The 22,472-nt window shown below is 34.6% G+C and overlaps 1 protein-coding gene and 1 long non-coding RNA gene across 2 annotated transcripts in view; both read right to left on the bottom strand.

Annotated features, from left to right (window-relative positions):
- Window positions 1-22,079, bottom strand: part of SYCP2 (synaptonemal complex protein 2) — a gene marked incomplete at both ends in the record, with an annotated part of 54,466 nt that extends 32,387 nt beyond the window's left edge. The window contains 19 exons of the mRNA XM_081323643.1: window positions 586-619; window positions 1,416-1,540; window positions 1,721-2,094; window positions 7,487-7,532; window positions 8,271-8,345; window positions 9,003-9,151; window positions 9,344-9,404; window positions 10,826-10,921; window positions 11,488-11,533; window positions 11,968-12,020; window positions 12,446-12,588; window positions 13,382-13,416; window positions 14,867-14,955; window positions 17,174-17,259; window positions 18,695-18,719; window positions 19,114-19,214; window positions 19,391-19,523; window positions 21,338-21,478; window positions 22,056-22,079. Coding sequence (XP_081179769.1) covers window positions 586-619; window positions 1,416-1,540; window positions 1,721-2,094; window positions 7,487-7,532; window positions 8,271-8,345; window positions 9,003-9,151; window positions 9,344-9,404; window positions 10,826-10,921; window positions 11,488-11,533; window positions 11,968-12,020; window positions 12,446-12,588; window positions 13,382-13,416; window positions 14,867-14,955; window positions 17,174-17,259; window positions 18,695-18,719; window positions 19,114-19,214; window positions 19,391-19,523; window positions 21,338-21,478; window positions 22,056-22,079 — 1,836 coding nt within the window. The remainder of the gene's footprint in view (window positions 1-585; window positions 620-1,415; window positions 1,541-1,720; window positions 2,095-7,486; window positions 7,533-8,270; window positions 8,346-9,002; window positions 9,152-9,343; window positions 9,405-10,825; window positions 10,922-11,487; window positions 11,534-11,967; window positions 12,021-12,445; window positions 12,589-13,381; window positions 13,417-14,866; window positions 14,956-17,173; window positions 17,260-18,694; window positions 18,720-19,113; window positions 19,215-19,390; window positions 19,524-21,337; window positions 21,479-22,055) is intronic.
- LOC308664837 lies at window positions 4,970-5,895 on the bottom strand. The gene is made up of 3 exons (XR_014025764.1): window positions 5,764-5,895; window positions 5,145-5,220; window positions 4,970-5,029 (listed from the first exon to the last, which is right to left on the bottom strand). It is a non-coding gene; the product is annotated as an uncharacterized lncRNA (long non-coding RNA).
- Window positions 22,080-22,472: the final 393 nt, after the last annotated feature.

Raw genomic sequence — 22,472 nt, 5'->3', positions numbered from 1 at the left:
CTCCAAAGTTTGCAGATTTGTGTGACCTGGAGCTGCCTCGGATAAACATTTTGGGAAAAATATTTACAATTATGCAAGTATATTATTTATGTAATAATAAATTTAAATAATTTAATGTAAGATAATTCATCACTCTTTATTATGAATTGTTTCTTGGGGTTTTTTTGTGTGTGGGGTGTGTGTGTGTGTTTGTGTGACATGCCAGCAAAGTCAAATTAGGCAATTTCTGAATTACAGAGTAACCCAGTAATAAACCATTACAGACCAGCCTATACCAGTGTTTCCAAACCTTGGGAACTTTAAAACTGTGGACTTCAACTCCCAGAATTTTTCAGCCAGCATTCACCAACCAGAATTCTGAGAGTTGAATCCATACATCTTAAAGATGCCAAGGTTGAGAAACACCGGCCTAGACATGATGATCAGTTCAGTTACAAAACCTGAAAAAAATGCTACTATACATTTCACACTTGAAACAAAAACCATTTATTTGGTGAAGAGTTCAAATGTATTTAATCTACTCTGTTTAAAATTAAATATCTAAAACCATTTTCTGGCAAATTTGTAAAGAAAAAAAAGACATACCTTATTATCGCTATCAATTTTATTTAAAGATGTCCTGTAAGAAAATGGATGGAACACAGATCAGTCCCAAGCTGGAAATCTTCATTTGGAAATAAGGTTGTATTTAAATACTGCTCTTTAGTAATATAATTAAACGATGAAACACAATGTGAAATACATTCCTCGAAATCATGTGACCACGGGGGATGCTGCAGTGGTTGGAAGTGCAAGGACCAGTCATAAGTCACCATTTTCACTGCCATCATTTCGAACGCTCATTGAGAACTATAGTATCTGAACAATATTGCCATAAGCAATTTTCCAAAAGATATTTTCTACTGTATGTTATTGGTAGTAAAGATGTTGAGATCATTTACTTTTATTGAACTAACTACATATTGCATTTTATTACTTTCAGTATATTTTATCAGTATTTTCAGGCAGTAGAGAATGAAACAGCTCCACAACCTTTAAACTTCAAAATATTATAAACATTACTTTAAAAAATTGTGACATTATTGATAAACAGAAATATAACCTTATAACTATACTACTGTTATGTAAAAGAGTCATCTAATTGGTAAGATGGTATAAATTTAATAAACAAAATACAATGTAACTAATTTCATAAATGCAATATGATCACTAAAACGTTTATTCCATTTCATGATTATATTAGAAAATGTTTAAACAGATAAAAGATACACATAAGAAAATATAGAAAACTACATTAAGAAAAGTAAAAAAAGATAATGAAAAAATATTGCAAACTATTTACTTTTAACATATAATATCTATGTACATTTCAGTTACATAAAAATAATATATACCGGTATATATATATACAATACCTGCTATCCGAAAATGACTGGCACGATTTTCCTGTATTTTTTACACCATTCTTCTCTTTATATCTTTTGCTGATTTTACTTATTAACATTTCTGCTACTTCAATCACATCTTTTGATTTTGCTTTCTGAAAAATAGAATGAAAAAAAATTAAATACTGTGGCATCCTTAGTGCTATCTGTACTTCACTGTTTGCTAATTAGGGTTATCTAATGTATCAATAATATGAGAAATAGTTAATAAACTAAAAGCAATCACTATTTTGATTTACTATACAACTAGAAAAGCAATGCTGGAGTTATTTTACCTTTTCATAATTTATTGGATCAGTTTTCTTATTAGCAGTTTCAGGAGGTGATACATTCAATCTAGTATCACGTTCATTCATTTCAGAGATTGATTTGGAATGCCTTGAATTTATTAGAGAACTATTATTCTTTTTGGTAGCAGGAAGTGATATTTCAGATGTTTTGGAAGCACTTTTTCTGCTTTTACTTTTTGGTATTTTCTCAACCAAATGCTTAAAATCGGTTTGTGAGTCTGGTATTTTATTGGTTTTGCTGTGTTGATCCTCTGTGAGTTCACCACTGAAACGCTGTTTATGTCTTAGCTCAGAAGAAGTCATTTCAAATATGGAAGCAAAAGCCTTTTGCTTAGCAGCTCTATCACTTAGATTAGCAGCTAACAGAAAACAAAAACAAAAGTTTAAAATTAAATAAACTACCATACTTATTCAAAAGGAAGTCAACTCAGAATTTAATGTTTTTACAAGCACAAAAATTACACACTTGTCAACTTAGGGCTGCCAACTCCAGGTAAAACCACTCCTAGGGATTTCCCGCAATCCCAATATGTTTGCACATATTTCCCATTTTTACGCCTGTGACATATACACGTGTGTGTATATTTAGATATTGGTTTTGGAGCCTCATTCTAAAAAGGGAAATTCTAGGACAATTTAATAAATATTAGTTGAATTAATAACTATTGCTTAAAATTAATTGGCTGCAAATAGGGCAATATTAGAAATGAATTGATCCTCTATCTGCACACCATTGTGTCTCTCATTCACAAGCCATACTTCCTCTTTTCAGAGGGAGGAGGAGGAGATCCTGAGGTGTACCCTAGGCTATGGGTGCATGCAAACCAGTCACTTCTTCTCAGTCCAACCTACCTCACAGGGATGTTAAGGAGGGAAAGTAGGTCTTGTCCACATTTAGATATTACAGTTAAGGTTAGGGAAAACAGGATGTGGGTGGCATGAGGGGAAGGACCGGAAAGCTAAAGTGGAGAACAGAGCTAGATGGAGAAATGGAGAGGAGACAAAGAAAAGAGACAAATGGGCCATAATGGGAAAGAGGGAGAAAGGAAACTTTTTCACAATTGGCAGAAAGAATTACTTATCCTATTGAACAGATGGAATAAATTCTTCTCTTATTAAATCATGCCGGTCTTATAACTTGGTTGATGAAAGCCTGGATATTGAGATTAAACATCCCTAGTCTGACCCTGGAGGAGAGGGGATGATGGGCTTTGCTTAAGTGTTGACTTTTAACTTGCTTATATTAGGCCTAAAGTGTTTGTCCTCTATATGATGAGGTTGCGTTTCAGCAACGATGCAGGAGAAAGTGAGGGAGAAACATGGAGAATCATGGACACAATGGATAATCATATAAAGAGTCCTCACTGCCAATGAGACAAAAATGGCTACTCCTTTCAACAGCTGCCTGCCCTTTTCAAATATTTGCTTCTTTTCTGCTATTAGAAAACAACTAACACAAACACACACACATATAAACACACAAACAAACAAACACACAGTTTAAGGTAACTATTTTCTTTCTAAATATTTTCTTTGGATAAATACAAAAAAACCCAACTAATATAACCTTGACATTACTTTTTATATAAATAAGGACTTAACCTTGATATACTATACTTTCTGATGCAGTAATCTTTTGACATTGAGTTATTATTGTTTCAGGTATCCAGCACTTTGCTTTTTTCTGTGTTTTAATTTCAGCAATATAATTGTCTGAAAGGCCAGGCAATCTGAAAAAAAACACACACACACATATTTTAGCAACTTCTTAATGATTTCACTTATGTGAGTATTTCAGACATAGAATGCATTCTTTTTAAGCAAAGTAGCCAAATTGTACAACCATTTGCAGCATTTGGATACTTAATGTATCCAAATGTAGTTCCCCATACAAAGGCACAGGAGGGGGTGAGTTATTTACAGTTTTCCAAAGTATACTGCAATGCCAATTCACATTTCTTGATATTTTTAAAAAAAAAAACAAAATTATAACCATCCTGAATACCAAGCTACTGTTCATCTTACTTCATTCGAATTACTGACGAAGTTCAACACTGAACTTTTCCTTTTCCGCATTTTTGTAAATATTCTAAAACTCAACCTTCCTTACAACCATCGTAATAGTATACTATCAAGAGTAATGATTTTTTTTAAAAAAATCAACAGACAAATGAATAGAGATAACACGTGTGCAGACACCTGGATTCTGTGCATGTTTTTGGACAAAAGAAAGCTAGAATATTTTTTTTCTTTTGTTTTGGAGGAAGTGAAAAAAGCTGCTTGTATTCTCAGTGCCCTTTAAGTTAGACAAGTAGTGAACATGACACTCTGCAGGTTTGAAGTGGAGACCTTCGGCATTGATTGGCTTGCATTCTTGGTGTTCAACTATTATCCAGCTTGAGCTGAGCAATGATTGGCTGAAAGTGCTATCTGAAAAAACATGGCATCCAGGGATGCAAATATAAAGATAACCATGGCAAAAATTGATCCTTTGCATCAAGACATGATGGAAAAACAATCATAACAATAAAAATTGCTTATTTGTGAAGGAGACCCACAAGTACTAAAATCAAGCACTAAAAGTTTTCCAAATGGTAGCAGAGTTGGTATTAATCCGACTCAGGTGGAACATTTTGGCAGAGGGCAGGGTGGCTTATGGTCCCTGCTTATTGGAGGGACAGAAACTGCTATATTGGATAGGCAGAAACTGCTGTGATAAGTTGGTCCTGAAAGTCTCCAAGTTCAAAATCTGGTGTTCAACGTAGGTGGTCCTCATCTTACAACCACAACAGAGACCAAAATTTCTGTTGCTTAGTGAGACAGTTCTTAAATGAGTTTTGCCCCATTTTATGACCCGAATCACTGCAGTTGTTAAGTTAGTAGCACCATCGCTAAGTGAATCTGGCTTCCCCAGTGACTTTGCTTGTTAGAAGGGCAGAAAGGGTGATCACATGACCTTGGGGCACAGCAACTGTCATATGGAGTCAGTTGCCAGGCATCTAAATGTTGATCACATGACCATGGAGATGCTGTAATTATCATAAGTGTGAAAAACGGGCATAAGTACTTTTTTAGCACCGTTGTAACTTTGATCGGTCCCTAATGAACTAATCTTTACATCATAATTATATATTAATATACTTTCTCTAAGACACGAAATAAAGAAGTAATGATATATATATATATATATATATATATATAATTTCTTAGCTATAATTATTTGTAGTACTTACAATGATTTGTCACTTTTCCATATTGGTGGTTGGGAATCAGGAACAATATCACTTAATTCATCTATGTGAAACATACATATTAAATTAGACATGAAAGGCAATCCTAATGAAGATTTTCTACACCAACATGAAAACTATTTTAAACCATGTCTATTCAAATGTGTTGAACAATTTACCTAATTTTTGCTTTCCATTAATATCTACATCTTCCTCACTGTGGATCGTATTTTTCATTTTCTCAGCTGGAACCTCCTATATGTATACATAATAAATCTCAAAAATTATTAAGATGCATATTTATTTATATTATTTTCTACGCCAATTACTTCAAGCACAAGATGTAAACAGCATATCCCCGATTAAAAGTGAATTCAGTATTTTCTAATATTTCACATATATCTATGGCACTCTGTTATAAAACTATTTTCCCAAACAACTTTGACATCCTCCTATGTCTACTTGCTAATCAATCTGTTGGAAGATTAAGCTGTCCTCTATTTTTTCCCCGTATAAGGCTTGCTCTCTCTTGCAATTATTCTACTTCACTTTTGTTTCTTTCACTTCTTCAAATGATTATTTTTTTCCTGAGATCCACTTTACCAAATTGGATTGTTATAAAAAAAACGTTGTGCTTCAAATACAGACTTTTTCAACTGCCTTGTACACTTCATTAATTCTCAATTTTAAAAAAGCTTACCATTTGGGGGAATGTGTAGCTTTTAACCAAACTTAGCAAGTTAGAAGAGATCCATGTAGTTTTCAGATTGAAATCTGCTGTACAAATCTAAAAGTTACCTTCTCAATGGAATTATTCCTGTTAATAGCCTTGGTTGCAGAAAGTAGATGTGCACAATTAGCTTCTCGGGCAGCCTTCATTGCTCTAGTCTCAGGTACTGAGAAAACGTCATTTCTTTCCACTAAGCTCGTTATCTGAAGAGGGGTTTTAATCTTCCCTTTTCGTGGAGTTGCTGAGAAGGAACCCACAGTTCATTTCTTTTAATGCAACTTGTAATGCTTTATGCCATTTCCACGAAAATTACAATAAATGAATTCACTGTTTCAAGGAAAAGAACTGCTCAAGGCATCCTTCAGATTTACAGTGGATTAACCAATGTTCATCACCCTGATATCCTGCCTCATACAAGATTCTGATAAACCAAGTGCTACATGTCAGTGGAAGCTAAAATGGTTAAGATACTGCACCCAACAGAGGAAAGGTATAAAACAGTCTGTATATAAACAAACTGCAGTCTAGATGTTTGCATTAAAACATAGGGTATTGCTCTTTTCAAGAATCCATCATTGCTAGTAATTTGGGAATTATCATAAGCAAAATCCAGAGTAGAATTTGTTCCACAGAACCTGATTTCTACAAATGCTGCTTGATGAGTTTCCTAAACTGTGATGTTCTTTTGTCTCTTGATGGCTGTGTGACATTTAGGAACTTCCCTGCCTTCTCCCTTTATCTGGAGGAAAGCAATGCATGAATCCATATTCGAATGGCTGCGACGTTTTCACAACCTCCAGTCCTTATCCAGAATTCTGTTTCCAATAGCACACAGGAGAAAATATTCCCTTTTAGGGATTATGGAACTCCCTAAATTCATACTATTTCCAAGGAGGCTCAGTTCTCTTTTTCTTTATCAGAACCCCCACACACTAGTCTCCTGTTACATATAAAAATGTAACAATCTAGGGCTGGAGAAGGAAGACAGTAAAATGATTCATCTCAGCCTATCAGGTAAGTGTTTCTAGGTTATTTAGTTTCCACTGAATAATGGGAACATAATCTATCAACTCACTAGACCTTAAATGATACTTCTTATGATGATACTCATGCTAATAGCCAGGGCTTTTTTTCTCATAGAACGTTCAGAACGGAGTTCCGGCACCTTTTTTGGATGGAACCTTGTAGGGTAGGCAAGGTGGGTTGTATGACATGTGTGAGTTCCGGCACCTTTTTCTTTTACAAAAAAAGCCCTGCTAATAGCTCTGTGTACAGGGAATCATAGTGTAATTTTTTTTACAAAATTTGAAGTGATCTTATGAGGTCATCTTGACCAACTTACAAACCCACTAATATCATTTCTAGAGGCTAAGGATAGCTGTTGACCCATGATGACAGAGGAACATTTTCTAAAAATAATAAAGTACATTAGAAACATACTGAATTAAGGCACAATACTATATGCCATTTTACTTACAAGTATTAATTGAGGGCAATGGACTCTGCACAGAAAACCTGGAAGTGGATGACAAAATCATTGATGCCTCAGACATTTTCCTTTTACCAGGGGTGGTCTTGAAATAAAATGAGAAGTATAATTTAACCTAGCATTCATACATTTAATCAAAGATGACAAAACAAGAATTCTTCTTTTCTATTTAAAAGCTCAAACTACCTTGGATCGACCTGTTTGGAAGTCCATCTCAATTGTTTTTTTACTTGGATTTATCTCTGCCTGAGGACATTGATGTTGAGAGGAGAAACTATTTTTTTCTTCCATTCTTTCTTTACATTCTTTCTCTTTCAGAGGTGATATCTGACTTTCTGGTATAATAACCTAGTCATTTTAAATATGAAAAACCCATTATTACTGTGCTTTCAAACAAGACTAAACTCCAGCTAGCAATGAGGACATTTATATGACAAGGTAGTGGGGCTTTTTTTGGATCTTTCAAAACTCTATCCCTGACCCATAATATAATAAGGGTACTAATTAGTGATTCCCTTACTCTGGTTATTCCATGCAATACCTCCCCCCGCCACGGTACTGACAATTGTTGGAATTTTTTTACATCAGAAAACTATGGGGTGATTGACTGGTCAACTGTTTGACTTATTGACCAGTAGATGGCAGCAAAGAGAGAGGAAGGGAGGTAAGTGGGCTACATAAACCACCCATCAGCTTGCAAGGTACACCTTCTCCTTTTACTCTAACAAAGCTGCAAATGCAATATGTCCATTTTTAAACAAAATTCCCCATTAATTACATATGGCAGTAGTATAATGATGCTTAGAAATATTATGGTTCAGATTAAATCAGCCTATAATTTCTAATTGTTAAAAATTAACTTCACGGTTCTAACAGAGAGATCCTATATATTAGAATCCAATTATTTGCTGAAGGGGGCGGGATTAATTTTCTAAATAAATGGGAGGTTTTTCTGAACGGCACATTGACAAAAAAAATAGTAAAATCTACTGTATACCATCTGTAGCTTCAAAATTTGCCTTCCATATGTATTACCCAGGTTAAATACATGCATTAAATATTTATCATTGTAACTGGAAAATTTACCTGTGATCCACTTTCATCAAAAACTACATGCACCGTTGTTTTTGCAATTGACCCAGTATTCTTCCTTGTAAACCCCTGAAGCAATAAATAGGCAAAAAAAGGAAGGCATTACATAAAAAGTTCATATTTTTTCTAGTTTAGTTTACTTTTATTTACATTATATATTGTATTATGATTAAAAATGTGATGCATTAGTTTTGTTGCTTTTTCTTTCATTGGGAAACAAATCCTCCAGATTGCAAATATTTACAAAATATTTTTTCAGTTCTTTCATTTTATCTTACTTGAAAGTAACACTGCAAATTCAGTATTTTTTTTAAACTGGATGTGAAGAGTGTGTGCATGTACAAATGTATGCACACCTTTACGTTAATGTTGACTCCTGTCAACTACCTGGACAAATCCCTGCAATTTTTTTTGGACAGATTTCAGAAGTAAAATCTTAAGATTATCCAACTGGCTTTGTGCCTAAGGCAGACTAAAACTCACAATCTCCCAGTTTCTAGTCTGATGCCTTAGGCAGAACACCAAACTGGCTCTGTAAAAAATGTGAACAAGTGTGTATCTTATTCCTTCCTTATTTTAGGGTTGCTATGATTACTCTGACAAAAATTGCTGGAATTATGCTGTCTTTAATTGCGTAGATACAGACAAGTATAACCAACTACAAATATAATAGTAAACAGTGGTTAATAATTTTTATTCAAGAAGAGAAAAAGAAAAAGATGTTACCTGACATTTTGTAGCATTGTAAACTTTTCTTATTGCATCCATAATTTCCAATGCAGAATCGAAATGTAAGATTATTTTCTCACCTTCCTGGGCACCAACAGACATTGGGTTGTTTAGATGTACCATTAATAATTTCTCTTTTTCTTTTTCTACACAGAAATGAAACATATTCTTTATTATTAAATAGTTGTTTATTTGGAAGTAACATACTTGCTTTGCAAACACTGAAAAAATACACCAATAAAATAGTAAAAGTTTTTCTGAAAGAGAAATAGCAATTCTGAATATCATACTTATCCTTAACATTCTGAATATAAGAAAAGCATTAAAATATCAAGTACCTTCAATTATGTAGGTCTTAACATCTTCTTCTGGTATGCACACAGTTTCCCACTGTTGACCCTAGAAGTTAAATTTATGAAAAAAGTAAAGAAGTGTGATATTCAGCTGTTACAGATTACAGCTGAAGATTTGGTGTAGTATTTCCAAAATATAGTTTTGCAGGATGCCAACTGTTTGTCAGTATTTTGTGTTCAGGATAGTAACTTTTATCTCTGATACAGGTTTTCTTTTCCAACAGATCAAAATTGGAATATGGATTTCACAATAACTTTATCAAAGTAGGATATATTGTTATGTACCCACAATATTACAGCTTGAAATAATAGCAGCTATAAAAACTCTTCTTCATCCCTCTTTTGTGTTCCCAGACAATATGATACTTAGATGAGCAGACAGTTGCTGTTGAAAAGGAACAAATGTTTTGCCTGTGAATTAAGGGCTTTTTCCTATTATGAGCAGTATTAACAGCTAAGTAAATTTATCACAACAGCCTGGCAGTATGTGAGATCATATTAAATAGTCACTAATAAGTGCTCTGGAATGCCAATACAGTGGAAAAAAGGTTTTTCAAACTTAACGTTTGGCATTTAGGATGAAGAAAAATAACTCTTTTGGAGACTATCTAGATCAGCAATATGGACTCCGTGGTTTAGGAGGACTTTAATAACTTTAATAATAGCCAAACTAAGCAGAAAACCCAGAAGCATCCAGACACCATTAGAATGTATTTGCCTGCAAAATATATTCCAATGTCCACTCCATCCTTACAAAGGTTCATTCTAACCTTAAAAGTTAAGTCTGACCGACCAATTATCTTCTCATGACACTGGGCTAAGTATTAGATTAGTCATTTCAGTTCTTCTTGCACAATTATGAAAATCAAATCCTAAATATGTTGTCAGTGGTTAACCTGACTTGAACAAAACAGAACAGCTTCATCATACACATGAAAATCCCACTGTATCTCCCATCCAGGAATCATTAGCAACAGAACTTAGATCGTAACTGTCAGGCTGGTAAGAAGATTGCTAGATAATGGAATGCCTAAGCAACAGCAATGGAAAGGGACTGATCTTCATCAGGTAAAGGGGGAGCATACATTATAAAACTTAATGGTTATTTAATTTGAAAGAAAGTATGCATCTGCAAAAAAAACCACTGAGAAATGAGTTGATATTCTTTACCATGTATACTTTAAAAACCCTGGATTCTTTTTTATATTTTAAAGATGATCATACTAAAATATAATTGGTAAGATGTACACCGCCCTGTACACCGCCCTGAGTCCTTCGGGAGAAGGGCGGTATAGAAATATTAATAAATTAAATTAAATTAAATTAAGATGCAGCATGGATAGGAGGAAGGAAGGAAGGAAAGAGCGAGCTTTTTTAACTTTGACTTCCACAACAAACTATTCTGATGATTAAAAAGGTTGTTACAATCTAAAAAAAGTTTGATTCAATAAAGAAAACTTAACCTACTTCATCATCTGCAGCAACATAGAAGGATATACTTTTACTACCAACATTAAAGTCAATCCAACATTCTTCAAGGTTTTCATCTGCTGGCATCTGTAGCTATAATAGAACCAGATTTTTTTTTTTAAAAAAGAAACATTCTAACTCTCTATATGCAAATCTTTTATAACATTTTGCAATGTTCTCATCTTAATAATTATGGGTTATCATGCCACGGGTAAGTGTATTCACTCTTCTTATGGAACAGCTTCAGTGCTTTATTTTAGTATTTAAATGTCAGTTTTCAATTATGTTTGAAAATAGGAGTTGTGATTTAATATTGGTTTCAAACTCTAGTTAAAGCACAAGGCCAGGCCATAAAGCATAAACCAAAAGCACAAAGGCCAGGACTTAAAAGGAGATGAGAAAGAGGACATGGAGTTAATCGTCATTCTTAGTTTACCTAATTACTATCCTAAAATAGCTTATCTGAACAGGCCTTCTATGCTGTGCTGATGTTTGCATTCTAATGACTAGTTCTGATATTAGTTTAAGAGCATTCTGTTCCCATTTCTAAATCAAAACTCTTTAAATTATTACCAGTCAATGCAAACTTCCTGAATTCAAATAAAGCATCATGATGTTTCAAATAATATATTGTATATAGTCAAAAGAAAAGAACTTACCTCGTGTTTATCAAGGGCAGCTGATAAACAAGGATAGGTAAATACCCTGTAAGAGAGTACAGTATTCTCATAATAAAAGTATTTTAATTGCTTCTTTCTTCATCTCTACTTAGAAAAAATAGAATTTCCAATTCCCATCACCCTTTTCCTTGGGGAAAAAAGTTTAAACATACACTACTGATAAAATCACCCATGATTATCCCTCCATAAGATATATGGAATACTACTTATTATGTAATTGGTTTTATCCCAGCTTTTGCCATACAATAGGACACACTCTCAAAACACTGGTAAGATAAAATTTACAGGATGCGCTAATTACATTTCATTAACAGCTAATGCTACATCTAGATTGCTGATGTTAGCAAACATGAATAACAACTTCAAAAGAATGATCTTGTGACTATTTTTTCAACTTATGAAAAGCCATACTTAAGAGCATATTCTGTAATTAGAAATCTACATTAATGTTATGCGTACCTTCTTTTGTCTCCAAGCATGCCATTAACTTGGTTAAGGAACTTCCTGCAGTCCTGTTTAAAGAGAAAAGTAGTATTAAGTCCTTTGACAATTTTCTTCTTTTGAAAGAACCAGTATTTGAATATGACTTACTGCAGGGGTGTCAAACTCAATTTCATTGAGGGCCGCATCAGCATTGCAGTTGCCCTCAGGGGGGCGGGTGGGCATGGCCTACTAGCTGGGCGTGGCTAGAGTGCGTATGGCCTACTGGGTGGGCATGGCCAGCTCGACATCGTTTGCATCAAGGGTGCCTATGGGGGCCTGGGCAGGAGTGGTACAGATCTGAGGGTCTCTGGCAGAAGGAGATGGGACCGGGGAAAGTGCCAAGGCAGTGGGGGCTGTTCCCTCACTGTTTCCAGGATGGCTTTGCGGGCCACATGAAATCACTTCGCGGGCTGGATCCGGTCCCCGGGCCTTGTGTTTGACATGTCTGACTTACTGTTTCAAATTCAGAATCTTTAATTTGTTTAAATGCACTGCTGACAAAATCCATTGGAAACCACTGGATTGCCAGCTCTCTTCTTTGTTTTTCTGATGTCATTCTGCATAATGCTTCAGTAATGGCAACTTGAAGATCATAGTCTATAATATATATGATAGAAATATTATCATAAAGCCTTTTGATAGTGATTAAATGTTACTGCCTACAAATTAATTAAATGTGTGTGTGTGTGCGTATGCACACATACAAACAATACATAGAATTTGTTGCATATATTTGAAGTACTCAGACTGTTATTCATAGTATGAATACTGTATACTTGTGGACAGGTTTCTTAGCACTCACAAGAATCTCTGCCATCCTACTTGAATTTTTAAAAGGATCCTTTTCTTCTAACAAAATGGGAAGCTGGCTTGTAAGCCAGAACTACTTGGATTTTCAAGAAAGCTTCAAGGTCTACAGCTTCAATATCTCAGAGATATTCCTACAAAATAAAAATGGTGGCTGGCTATTCAGTTCCTTATTTGAAAGTATCCCTACCTCTTAGGAAAAAGAAAAGCCATCTTATGAAATGGTCCACTCCCTGCTCTTAAAATTCAAAGCCCAATCTCTTTTAACCCTCTGACTTAAGTTGAAGTTAGGTGCTGGATTTAAATGATATATAATGTAGTCAAAATAAAGCAACTAAAGAATAAAATTGATATGCAAATAAGTAAACCAATGAATTAAGAACACTGATGTATTAATGATTGGATGGAATATAATGAATGAAACAATGGTTCCACTGTGAAAGTTCTGTATCATTGGTCCTATGAAAAGATTGTTTCTGTCTGTGGCATGGAAGCTATAGAAAACTTCTAAAATACATACACTTAGCATTAAGCAGCTCTGGATAACATTAATACGTATGTTGAAATCATAATCTGTGCTTACCCCCAGCATCCAAAATTCTTTTCCCCATATCATTCCTGTCAAACAAATACTGTGATTCAGTTTGATTGGCTTTTTAAACATTACTTGCATTATGTAATGTCTATTTATCTAATTTATAGGCCACCTGTTGACTCTGGACAACTTACAACTGAAAGTAAAAAAGACAAAAGACAAAAGACAAAAAACAGACCAGAGGCAGCCTGAAGTAAACATATAAACCCCCCAAAACTTCATCCAACAGGGACTCAACTATTACCCTGCCCAAAGTCTAAAAGAGCAGTCAGGTCTGTAATAGCATCTTGAATGTCATCAGATTGGAGGCCAAACCAGTACTCAGAGGGTTTAGTATTTTCAATCTATATTTCCAGATGATGCCCAGAACTAAGAACAATCTAGGCATGAAGGATTTTTAAGAATTATTTTTAAAAGTCTGCATGTATCCAAACTTATTTGCATGTATTGTTTTTGTTAATAATGATTTGTTTGTAACTTTTGATTCTGTAAAGTACAAAATGTTTGATATAATAATAACTATTGATATGATTTAATAATCATTACTTTCAATAGTTTATATATATATTATTTATTATTGGATTTATATCCTACATTTCCCCTTTTTTATATTTGCCTCTGTCTCATGGACCGATCTCTCCTTTTCAGAGCTTTTAAGGTTAGGAGTGAAGTTATAGATAGAGACTGTATGTACTGTATTATTTTTTCTCTTAACCAGGACAGTTTAACTATGGTATGATTTTGTTCCATGGGAGACATACCATTAAGAGTATTTATAAGTTCTATTTCTTCAGAAAAGAAATTCCTATTATTGGATTGTGTCTATTAATCTATAAGGGTTACAGAAATAGTCTTACAACATGTAGTTATCCAACCTCTCTTGCTTGAAGGAGATATTTAAATTGATAAACTACCTGTGCCTTATTAATAGTCAAAAGTTACCAGTGGTCTTGCTGACACAACATTATAATACAAATATTACATTTTTAAAGTATCTTCTGAAACAAGTGAGATGAAAATTTGAAGAAGACACCCCCAAATGCAATCTGTCAACAGTATGAGCCATTCTATAAATGACACGTTTTGCTTGGAGGACCTGGCAGTGGGGACAACGCCAGGCATCATCTGGAGCCAGCTGCACCCTCCTCATTCAGGGTGCAGCTATTATTCCATCTGTGAGAAGGTGGTTTTGGAAAGTGCAGTGAGATATCCATAAACCAATTTAAACTGCATATAAGTTGTGCCTTATTTAAAAACCTGCATATAATTCTTAATTAAAAGAACTGTGTCATATTTATATCAGCTTTTTAAGATTAACTTTAAAAATGTTTCATTTTGAACAAATTATGATTAAACATAAATGAAATTATGTTAACATGAAATAACATTATCCTAACAAGATTTTAGGGTTTCCACAAGGGACCCAAGTGTTATACTAAAGTTAAATGTGAACTTTATATTAAAGTTAATTACATGAGTTGTAGCATTTCCTTTGTAGAAATTGTTTTCTTTCTAATATCTCGAGGCATAGCAGTAAGCATGGTGTTCAGTTTTCTTACTGCCTAAAGATAATAAAAAGAGGTTATTGAATATTAAGCATATTAAAAAGAGAAACTCAGGATGAGGCCCAAAACATCGTTAAATACCTATATAATGTAATAAAGGAGATTTTAGTTTTCATTAGTTTGCTTCCCGAGAGTTGTGCTACATGCAATTATATTTTCTAGCACACTAAAGGCAATCAATGGACCAAAGAGAAGACCTTCTCTTACAAAGGAAGTAAATTTTGACACAATCACAGTGACCATCTAAACAAATTTATTGAAAAATAAACCATGGAATCAAAATCAATGGTTGCCAGAATCAATGCTGAGCAGGAAGTGGTTTTATTCTGTGGGGTTTCTCAGGGCTCAATATTCTTATCTCTTATTTCATATTTACAAGAGACGTATCTCACTGGTGAAGTCATCCAACTGTATGAGGTCAGTTATCATCAATATAGTAATAATACCCAGTTGTACATCTTGGTCCCTGGCTTTACCAAGTGACACCATCAAGGTTCTGTCATATTGTCAAGAGACTATTGAGGTCTGGATGGGAAGAACAGCCTGAGGCTCAATTCTAGTAGGACTGAGCAGTGGGGGTGTGGGGTTTTCCAGGCTCTCTCCAACTTTACTTTCTGGATAGCACTGCATTTCTCTACATGTAACCTATGTTTTGAAACTCCTCCCAGCCCTGCAGCTCTGCTCAAAGAAGCAGCAGTAGTGGCTAGAAGGGTCTTCACAGAGTGTCAACTTCTCTACCAGTTGGGCTTATTCCTGGATAGGGAGGGCCTTCTCACTATCACTTAGGCTCTGTTGTTTGGATTACTGTAGCACACTTTATTTGGAACTGCCCTCAAGGCCACTCAGAAACTACAGCTAGTACAGAATGCAGCAGCACAAGTAGTTACGGGCACATCTGATACACCTATACGACACTTCTATTTGCAAGTTGCATTGGTTGCCAGCTGGTTTCCAGGTGTAATTCAAGGTGCTGAAAGTATCTATAGAGTCCTTTGTGGTACAGAACCTAGATATTTGGAGGCCATTTTTTAAAATTGTTTCTTTTAAGATCACAAAAGGTCAACGTGCTTGGAGTCTTAACCAACTAAACAACGGCATCTTATAGGCACACCATTTCTGTTGCCCTGCCTGCCTTCTGGGACAGTATTTCTCCTGAGGTCCATACAGCCCCAACTCTGCTATCATTCAGAAGGCCTTAAAAGCTAACTCTTCCAATAGACACTTGCCCAGAGCAATATTGTGAACTTACTGCAGTGTGATGTAATTTCTGCCTTCCCAGTATATGATTGTTTTATCTTTTTGTTTCTTCCTTATTATTTCGATCTGCTTTTTAAACTTAATTATCTTAAACTGCTCTGCAGTCGGGCAAACAAATACATGCATATAATGCGATAGCATTACTCTATGTTATTTTTATTCCACTTTTATTACTTTTATAAATAACTCAAGGTGTCAAGCGATACATAATAAAATTCCAAAGAGTTTCAAATAATGTACAGGTAGTCCTCGACTTACAACAGCAATTGAGCCTGGAATTTTGATCGTAAATCATGGGATTGTTCAGTCATCATGTGACTAGACTTGATTTTATGACCATTTTTATGATGGTTGTTAAGTGAATAACTGTGGTCATTAAGCAACTCATAAGATCATAAGCCCAAATCCAATTTAACCAAAGGGCATTTTTTGCTGAAAGACAGGAAAAAAAGTTGCAAATTGTGATCATGTGACTAGACACTGTAATTAGCTGTAAATACAAGCTTGCCTGCCAAGTGCCTGAAATGCAATCACGGGACCACTGAGGTGATGCAACCATTGTAACTTCAAGGATGTGTCATAAGTAACTTTTTGAATCTGTCATAATTTCAATCAATTGCTAAGTGACTGGTCATAAGTCGAGAACTACCTATAGTACAGGATATTCAGAAAGATGAGTATGTAGATACTAGAAATTATAGAAGGGAACAAATAGGTAAATAAAGTACATTAATGAATGCATTTATCTGTATGGTTAATTTAAATCAATACAGTACGGTTTTTTTAAAAAATAAATAAATTTCATCTTCAATTTAGAAATGAAGCTTGAGTACTAGATGTGTCTAATATCCTATTCAAATATCTGAAACACAGAAGATTAATATTGCAATTAAAACATAGCAAGATAGCGAGTTCAAGTTTAAAAGCCCCAAAAGATAATATTAGAAAGAATTCTTACCTCCTGCTGAATATAAATACTAATTCTCTTATCAGCTGCAAGAGCACTTATTCGCAATATGAAATTTTCAAGTGTTTGAATTTTACCTAGATGAAAATATAAGGCATTATTTACAGAATCATATAATTGAAGTTCAAAGGCATTCACAAGCATTGATGTAAAAGTTCAAAGGCATTCACAAGCATTGATGTAAAAGAATATTCAATATTCATTATTAATATTCAATATTAATAATGATTTGTTTGTAACTTTTGATTCTGTAAAAAAGTATAAAATGTTTGATATAATAATAACTATTGATATGATTTAATAATCATTACTTTCAATAGTTTATATATATATTATTTATTATGGATTTATATCCTACATTTCTCCCTTTTTATATTTGCCTCTGTCTCATGGACCGATCTCTCCTTTTCAGAGCTTTTAAGGTTAGGAGTGAAGTTATAGATAGAGACTGTATGTACTGTATTATTTTTTCTCTTAACCAGGACAGTTTAACTATGGTATGATTTTGTTCCATGGGAGACATACCATTAAGAGTATTTATAAGTTCTATTTCTTCAGAAAAGAAATTCCTATTATTGGATTGTGTCTATTAATCTATAAGGGTTACAGAAATAGTCTTACAACATGTAGTTATCCAACCTCTCTTGCTTGAAGGAGATATGCTGTGACTAGAGGGGCCTTCGCCCAGGTTTGTCTGGTGCGCCAGTTGCGACCCTATCTGGACCTGGATGCCTTGCGTACAGTCACTCATGCACTTGTGACCTCTCGTCTAGACTACTGCAATGCTCTCTACATGGGGCTGCCCTTGAGGACCACTCAGAAGCTTCAGCTGGTACAGAATGCAGCCGCGCGAGTTCTTTTGGTGGTCTCCCGATACTCCCATGTTACACCTCTGCTCCGTGAGCTGCATTGGCTTCCAGTTGCCTTCCGGGTGAAATTCAAGGTGTTGGTGATGACATACAAAGCCCTACATGGCATGGATCCGGATTACCTACGGGAGCACCTACTGCCGGCGTCAACTTCCCTCCGTCCTGTACACTCCCACAGAGAGGGCCTCCTCAGGGTACCACCGGTCAGAGAATGTCGGCTGGTGACCCCCAGGGGGAGAGCATTCTCGGTGGGCGCACCAATTCTTTGGAACCGCTTACCGGCTGAACTACGGATGGCCCCCGACCTTCGCTCCTTCCGGCGTGATCTAAAAACTTATCTATTCGAACAAGCCGGCCTGGTCTGATGGGTTTGGGGTTTTAACATTATTTTAACTAACTTACTACATTGGGCACAATCATTTAACTTTAAATCTTGTATCCTGTATTCTTATTTTTATTGCCCTGTACACCGCCCTGAGTCCTTCGGGAGAAGGGCGGTATATAAATCAAATAAATAAATAATAGATAAATATTTAAATTGATAAACTACCTGTGCCTTATTAATAGTCAAAAGTTAAATTACAAAATTTAAATTACAAAATATTATGTCAAAAACTGTATCATAATTGATTTGCAGACATACCTTCACTGCTGGTATCATGTACTATCTACAATTAAAATAAACAATATATTAAAATTACTCTGCACACAGAAAATAACTGTTATACCATAGTCCTGGATAGAACATACCACATTGTTTCAATGTTTTTTTTCCCAAAAAACAATAAATAATGCATTTCTTTGGATATACATACATGGGACCTATTCTTTTGAGATTAATATAAAAAGGAATTCCTAAGTGTTATAGTCATCATCTGTATATGGTAAGAACTGAAATTAAATACGTACTTTAATTTTTTGTTTAGTAAATCTCAACCCATCTTATTCTAGGCATATCAATGAGGAAAAATAAAGTCAAATATGAAAAAAAGCTTTTCAAAGTAATGTGAATATTAAATTTATCACATAATTTGTGAAAGAATACACATGGGATATATTTACCATTAGGACATCAAAGAAATCTTCAAAAAGAGTAGTAAATGCCTCATTACATCCACAGTCTTTATTTTTCAAAATCTCTTTGGCCTTTTCAAACCAATTAACCATGTAAAGAAAGAAAATAAAAATTTGTACAATCATTATGGTTATTTGCTCATTTATGTAAAAAAGACAATTGTAGAATAACATTAAAAATGTTAAACCACTCAGCAAACATATGCAGATATCATGCAGACCTGCTAGCTAATTAGTCTTAGAATTATTTTCCAATATTATATACTTATCTTTTGAATAAGACCATATTCAATCATTGCTGGAAACCCAACTTCACCTAATATGTTAATATTTTTGCCATGGTTCTGAAGAATATTCAGCAAAGTGGAAACATTATTAACTTCTTCACTATGAAGTTGCTGAAATTTTAAAAAAAGTGCATGTAAACAAAAACAAGACTTGTTTCAGTTTTTATGCAAAAGTCTATATTTAATACAGTAACAAAATGTGGAGCTTGAATTCTATAACAATTATATACTATTTTAAAAAAATTAACAACTATATACCTGCACATCAATAGAAAGTTTTCAATCAAATCTGCATTAAGTTGTTCTGTTTACATTTGTACCATGCAGATTGTGTCAGTTGTTTGAGTTTATTAAAAATACAGTTTAACAAAGAATGCCTAAACTGAGATACAGCTGTATTTGAGTTTTGAAATTTTGTGACTTATCAAAATCACATTACTGACTGCCATAATAAAACTATCCTATGTTTTCACTCTGATTCTGGGGAATCCTGGATACTCCTTTCCAATTTTATGCATTGGCAAAAAAAAAAATCTCTCTGATGATAGAGTACCATCTTTAGATAAAGCCTAAAGGGGCAAATCGGCACAGGGAGAACAGCTAGTCCTTGACTTACATTTCATTTACTGACCATTCAAAATTACAACGGCTCTGAAAAAAAAGACATGACCATATTTCACACTTATGACCATTGCAGCCATCCCCATGGTCATGTGATCAAAATTCAGACGCCTGGCAACTGACTCATATTTATGACGGTTGCAGTGTCCTGGGGTCATGTGAACCCCTTTTCCAACCTTCAACAAGCAAAATTAATTGGGAAGCCAGATTCACCTAACAATCGTGTTACTAACTTAACCACTGTAGTGATTCACTTAACAGCTGTGGCAAGAAAGGTCATAAAATGGGGCAAAACTCATTTAACACACATCTCAGTTAGAAACAGAAATTTTGTGGTTATAAGTTGAGGACTACCTGTATTTCTTTTCCCTTCATCCTGCTTTGTTGAAACTATGCTAGAAATTGTTCAGATCAAGCAAGTCATATACCTCTAGACTGCCAATGTTTCCAACAAGATGTTTCCAACACACAGGGGCATATGCAAAGCACCTTTTACAGTCACAGAGGGAGCATCTTTTTTCAGACTTCTGTGACTATTTTACAGCCATGGAAGCAAAGTCATTATTTATGTACAGGCACACAAAGACTACCAGAAGCAGCTTCTGAAGAAGCCAGACGAGCCTAAGAAAAAATGTGTCCGCTTGCAAAACGTACCTTTAAAAGAATTTGCACAGCCCTGAGTTTTCCTGGTGGTCTCCGATTTAAATGTTAACTAAGTCTGAAATTATTTAGCTTTTTGAAATTAATCAATATTGGCTGGGTAAGCCACTTAACTAACTGAAGGCTACTAACCACTTAAGGACCGTGAAGAGGCAGAATATTGACAATGACATTTGTGGCTGGAGAAAATCATCAAACAAATCAGCCCAGAGTTCTCATCTGAAGCACAAATGATCAGGCTCCAATGATCATACTTTGCAACTTGAAAGGTCTATAATGCTTTGAAAGTTGGAAAGAATGAGAAGATGTCCAGCAACAAAATGGAAGGATTCAGTTACAGCACAAACGGGCACACTGTTGGAAGACTTCAAGCACCAGGTTACGGAATTATTGTCCTAGACTCTAGAAATCTATTTGAGTCAATGGCAACTTAATAGCACATAATCAGTCAAATGATCAATCACTGCCACCTAGTAATCCTAAGTATGTACTGCATGCTTTTCATCCTCAAGGTTTGATGTTGCATTGATAATATTATGAAGCTTTATAATACTATGAAGAGTTTTAAAAGTTAAAATTAGTTTAAACTATATTCTATATAAATTCCCATCTTAATTTATATAGTTCAAAAAAGATTTCATCACCTGGCATATAATCTTGTCTAATTTGTTGAGAAACTGCTTACTGCATTTATGGGAAACATCATCAGAAAAATCTGTTTCCAAAAACTGTTGCAATGAGTGAAAATCATGTTTTCTTATAGCTTCATCTACACATTTTTCAAGCTGTCAAAAATAACATATATAAATATTACTTTAGTACACGGTATTTAACAATAATTTCTATCATGATATATTTGACTTATGAGTGGGGCAGATGGAAAAATAGAGAATTATTTAAAGTGGATAATTATAAAACAAGTATGACAAGTTTCTTGGCCAAACTGCATGTTAAATAATGGACGATCAATGATACCATTTTTTTTCTTCCATTCAATTGTATCCAATTCTCAGAACTATCTGAACAAGTGACTGCAGTTTTCTTGCCAAGGTTTTCTGGAGATGCTTTGCCATTGCCTCCTTCTTAGGGCTGAGTGAAAGTGACTAGCCCAAGGTCACCCAGCTGGCTTAATGCCTAAGGTGAGGCTAGGACTCATGGTCTCATGGTTTATATATACAAAAGCCTTGGTGGCGCAGTGGTTAGAATGCAGTCCTGCAGGCTACTTCTGCTGCCTGCCTGCAGTTTGGCAGTTCGATTTTCACCGGCTCAGGGTTCACTCAGCTTTCCATCGGTAAAATGAGGATCTAGATTGTTGGGGGTTAGGGTTAGGGTTACAATTGGAAGAAACAGATCAAGCCATACCTGTCCTTCACGCTTAACAGGCATTTTGGCTCTTTCATATACTTAAGCAATATAATCTAAAATGACAGAAAAAAATAACGCATGTTACATATTTACATTTTTATCTGCACAATTATATTTAATGTAGAAAAGTAGGGCAATTTATTAATAATTTTTTCATTTAAAATAGTTTGTATTAAAACAATCAAGATTTTTTTAATCAAATCTCTTTAAACAGCTGCTTTACATCACCAAGCATTTAGTAATCATTTTTCCTCCTAAACAAAATTTACCTATGTGGCCACCGAGAGCTGACACTCAATTGATGGCACATAATCAAAAGCAAACCATTCCTTCATACTGTAATAAGGTAAAGATAGAAACTATCTAGCTATTTTGAGAAGCCATCTTTATTAAGCTTTTTTCTCATCCATCAGC

This window comes from Vipera berus (assembly GCF_964194415.1).
Source record: "Vipera berus genome assembly, chromosome: 3".
Taxonomy (NCBI): Eukaryota; Metazoa; Chordata; class Lepidosauria; order Squamata; family Viperidae; genus Vipera; species Vipera berus.
This window is presented reverse-complemented; position numbering and strand designations above follow the sequence as displayed.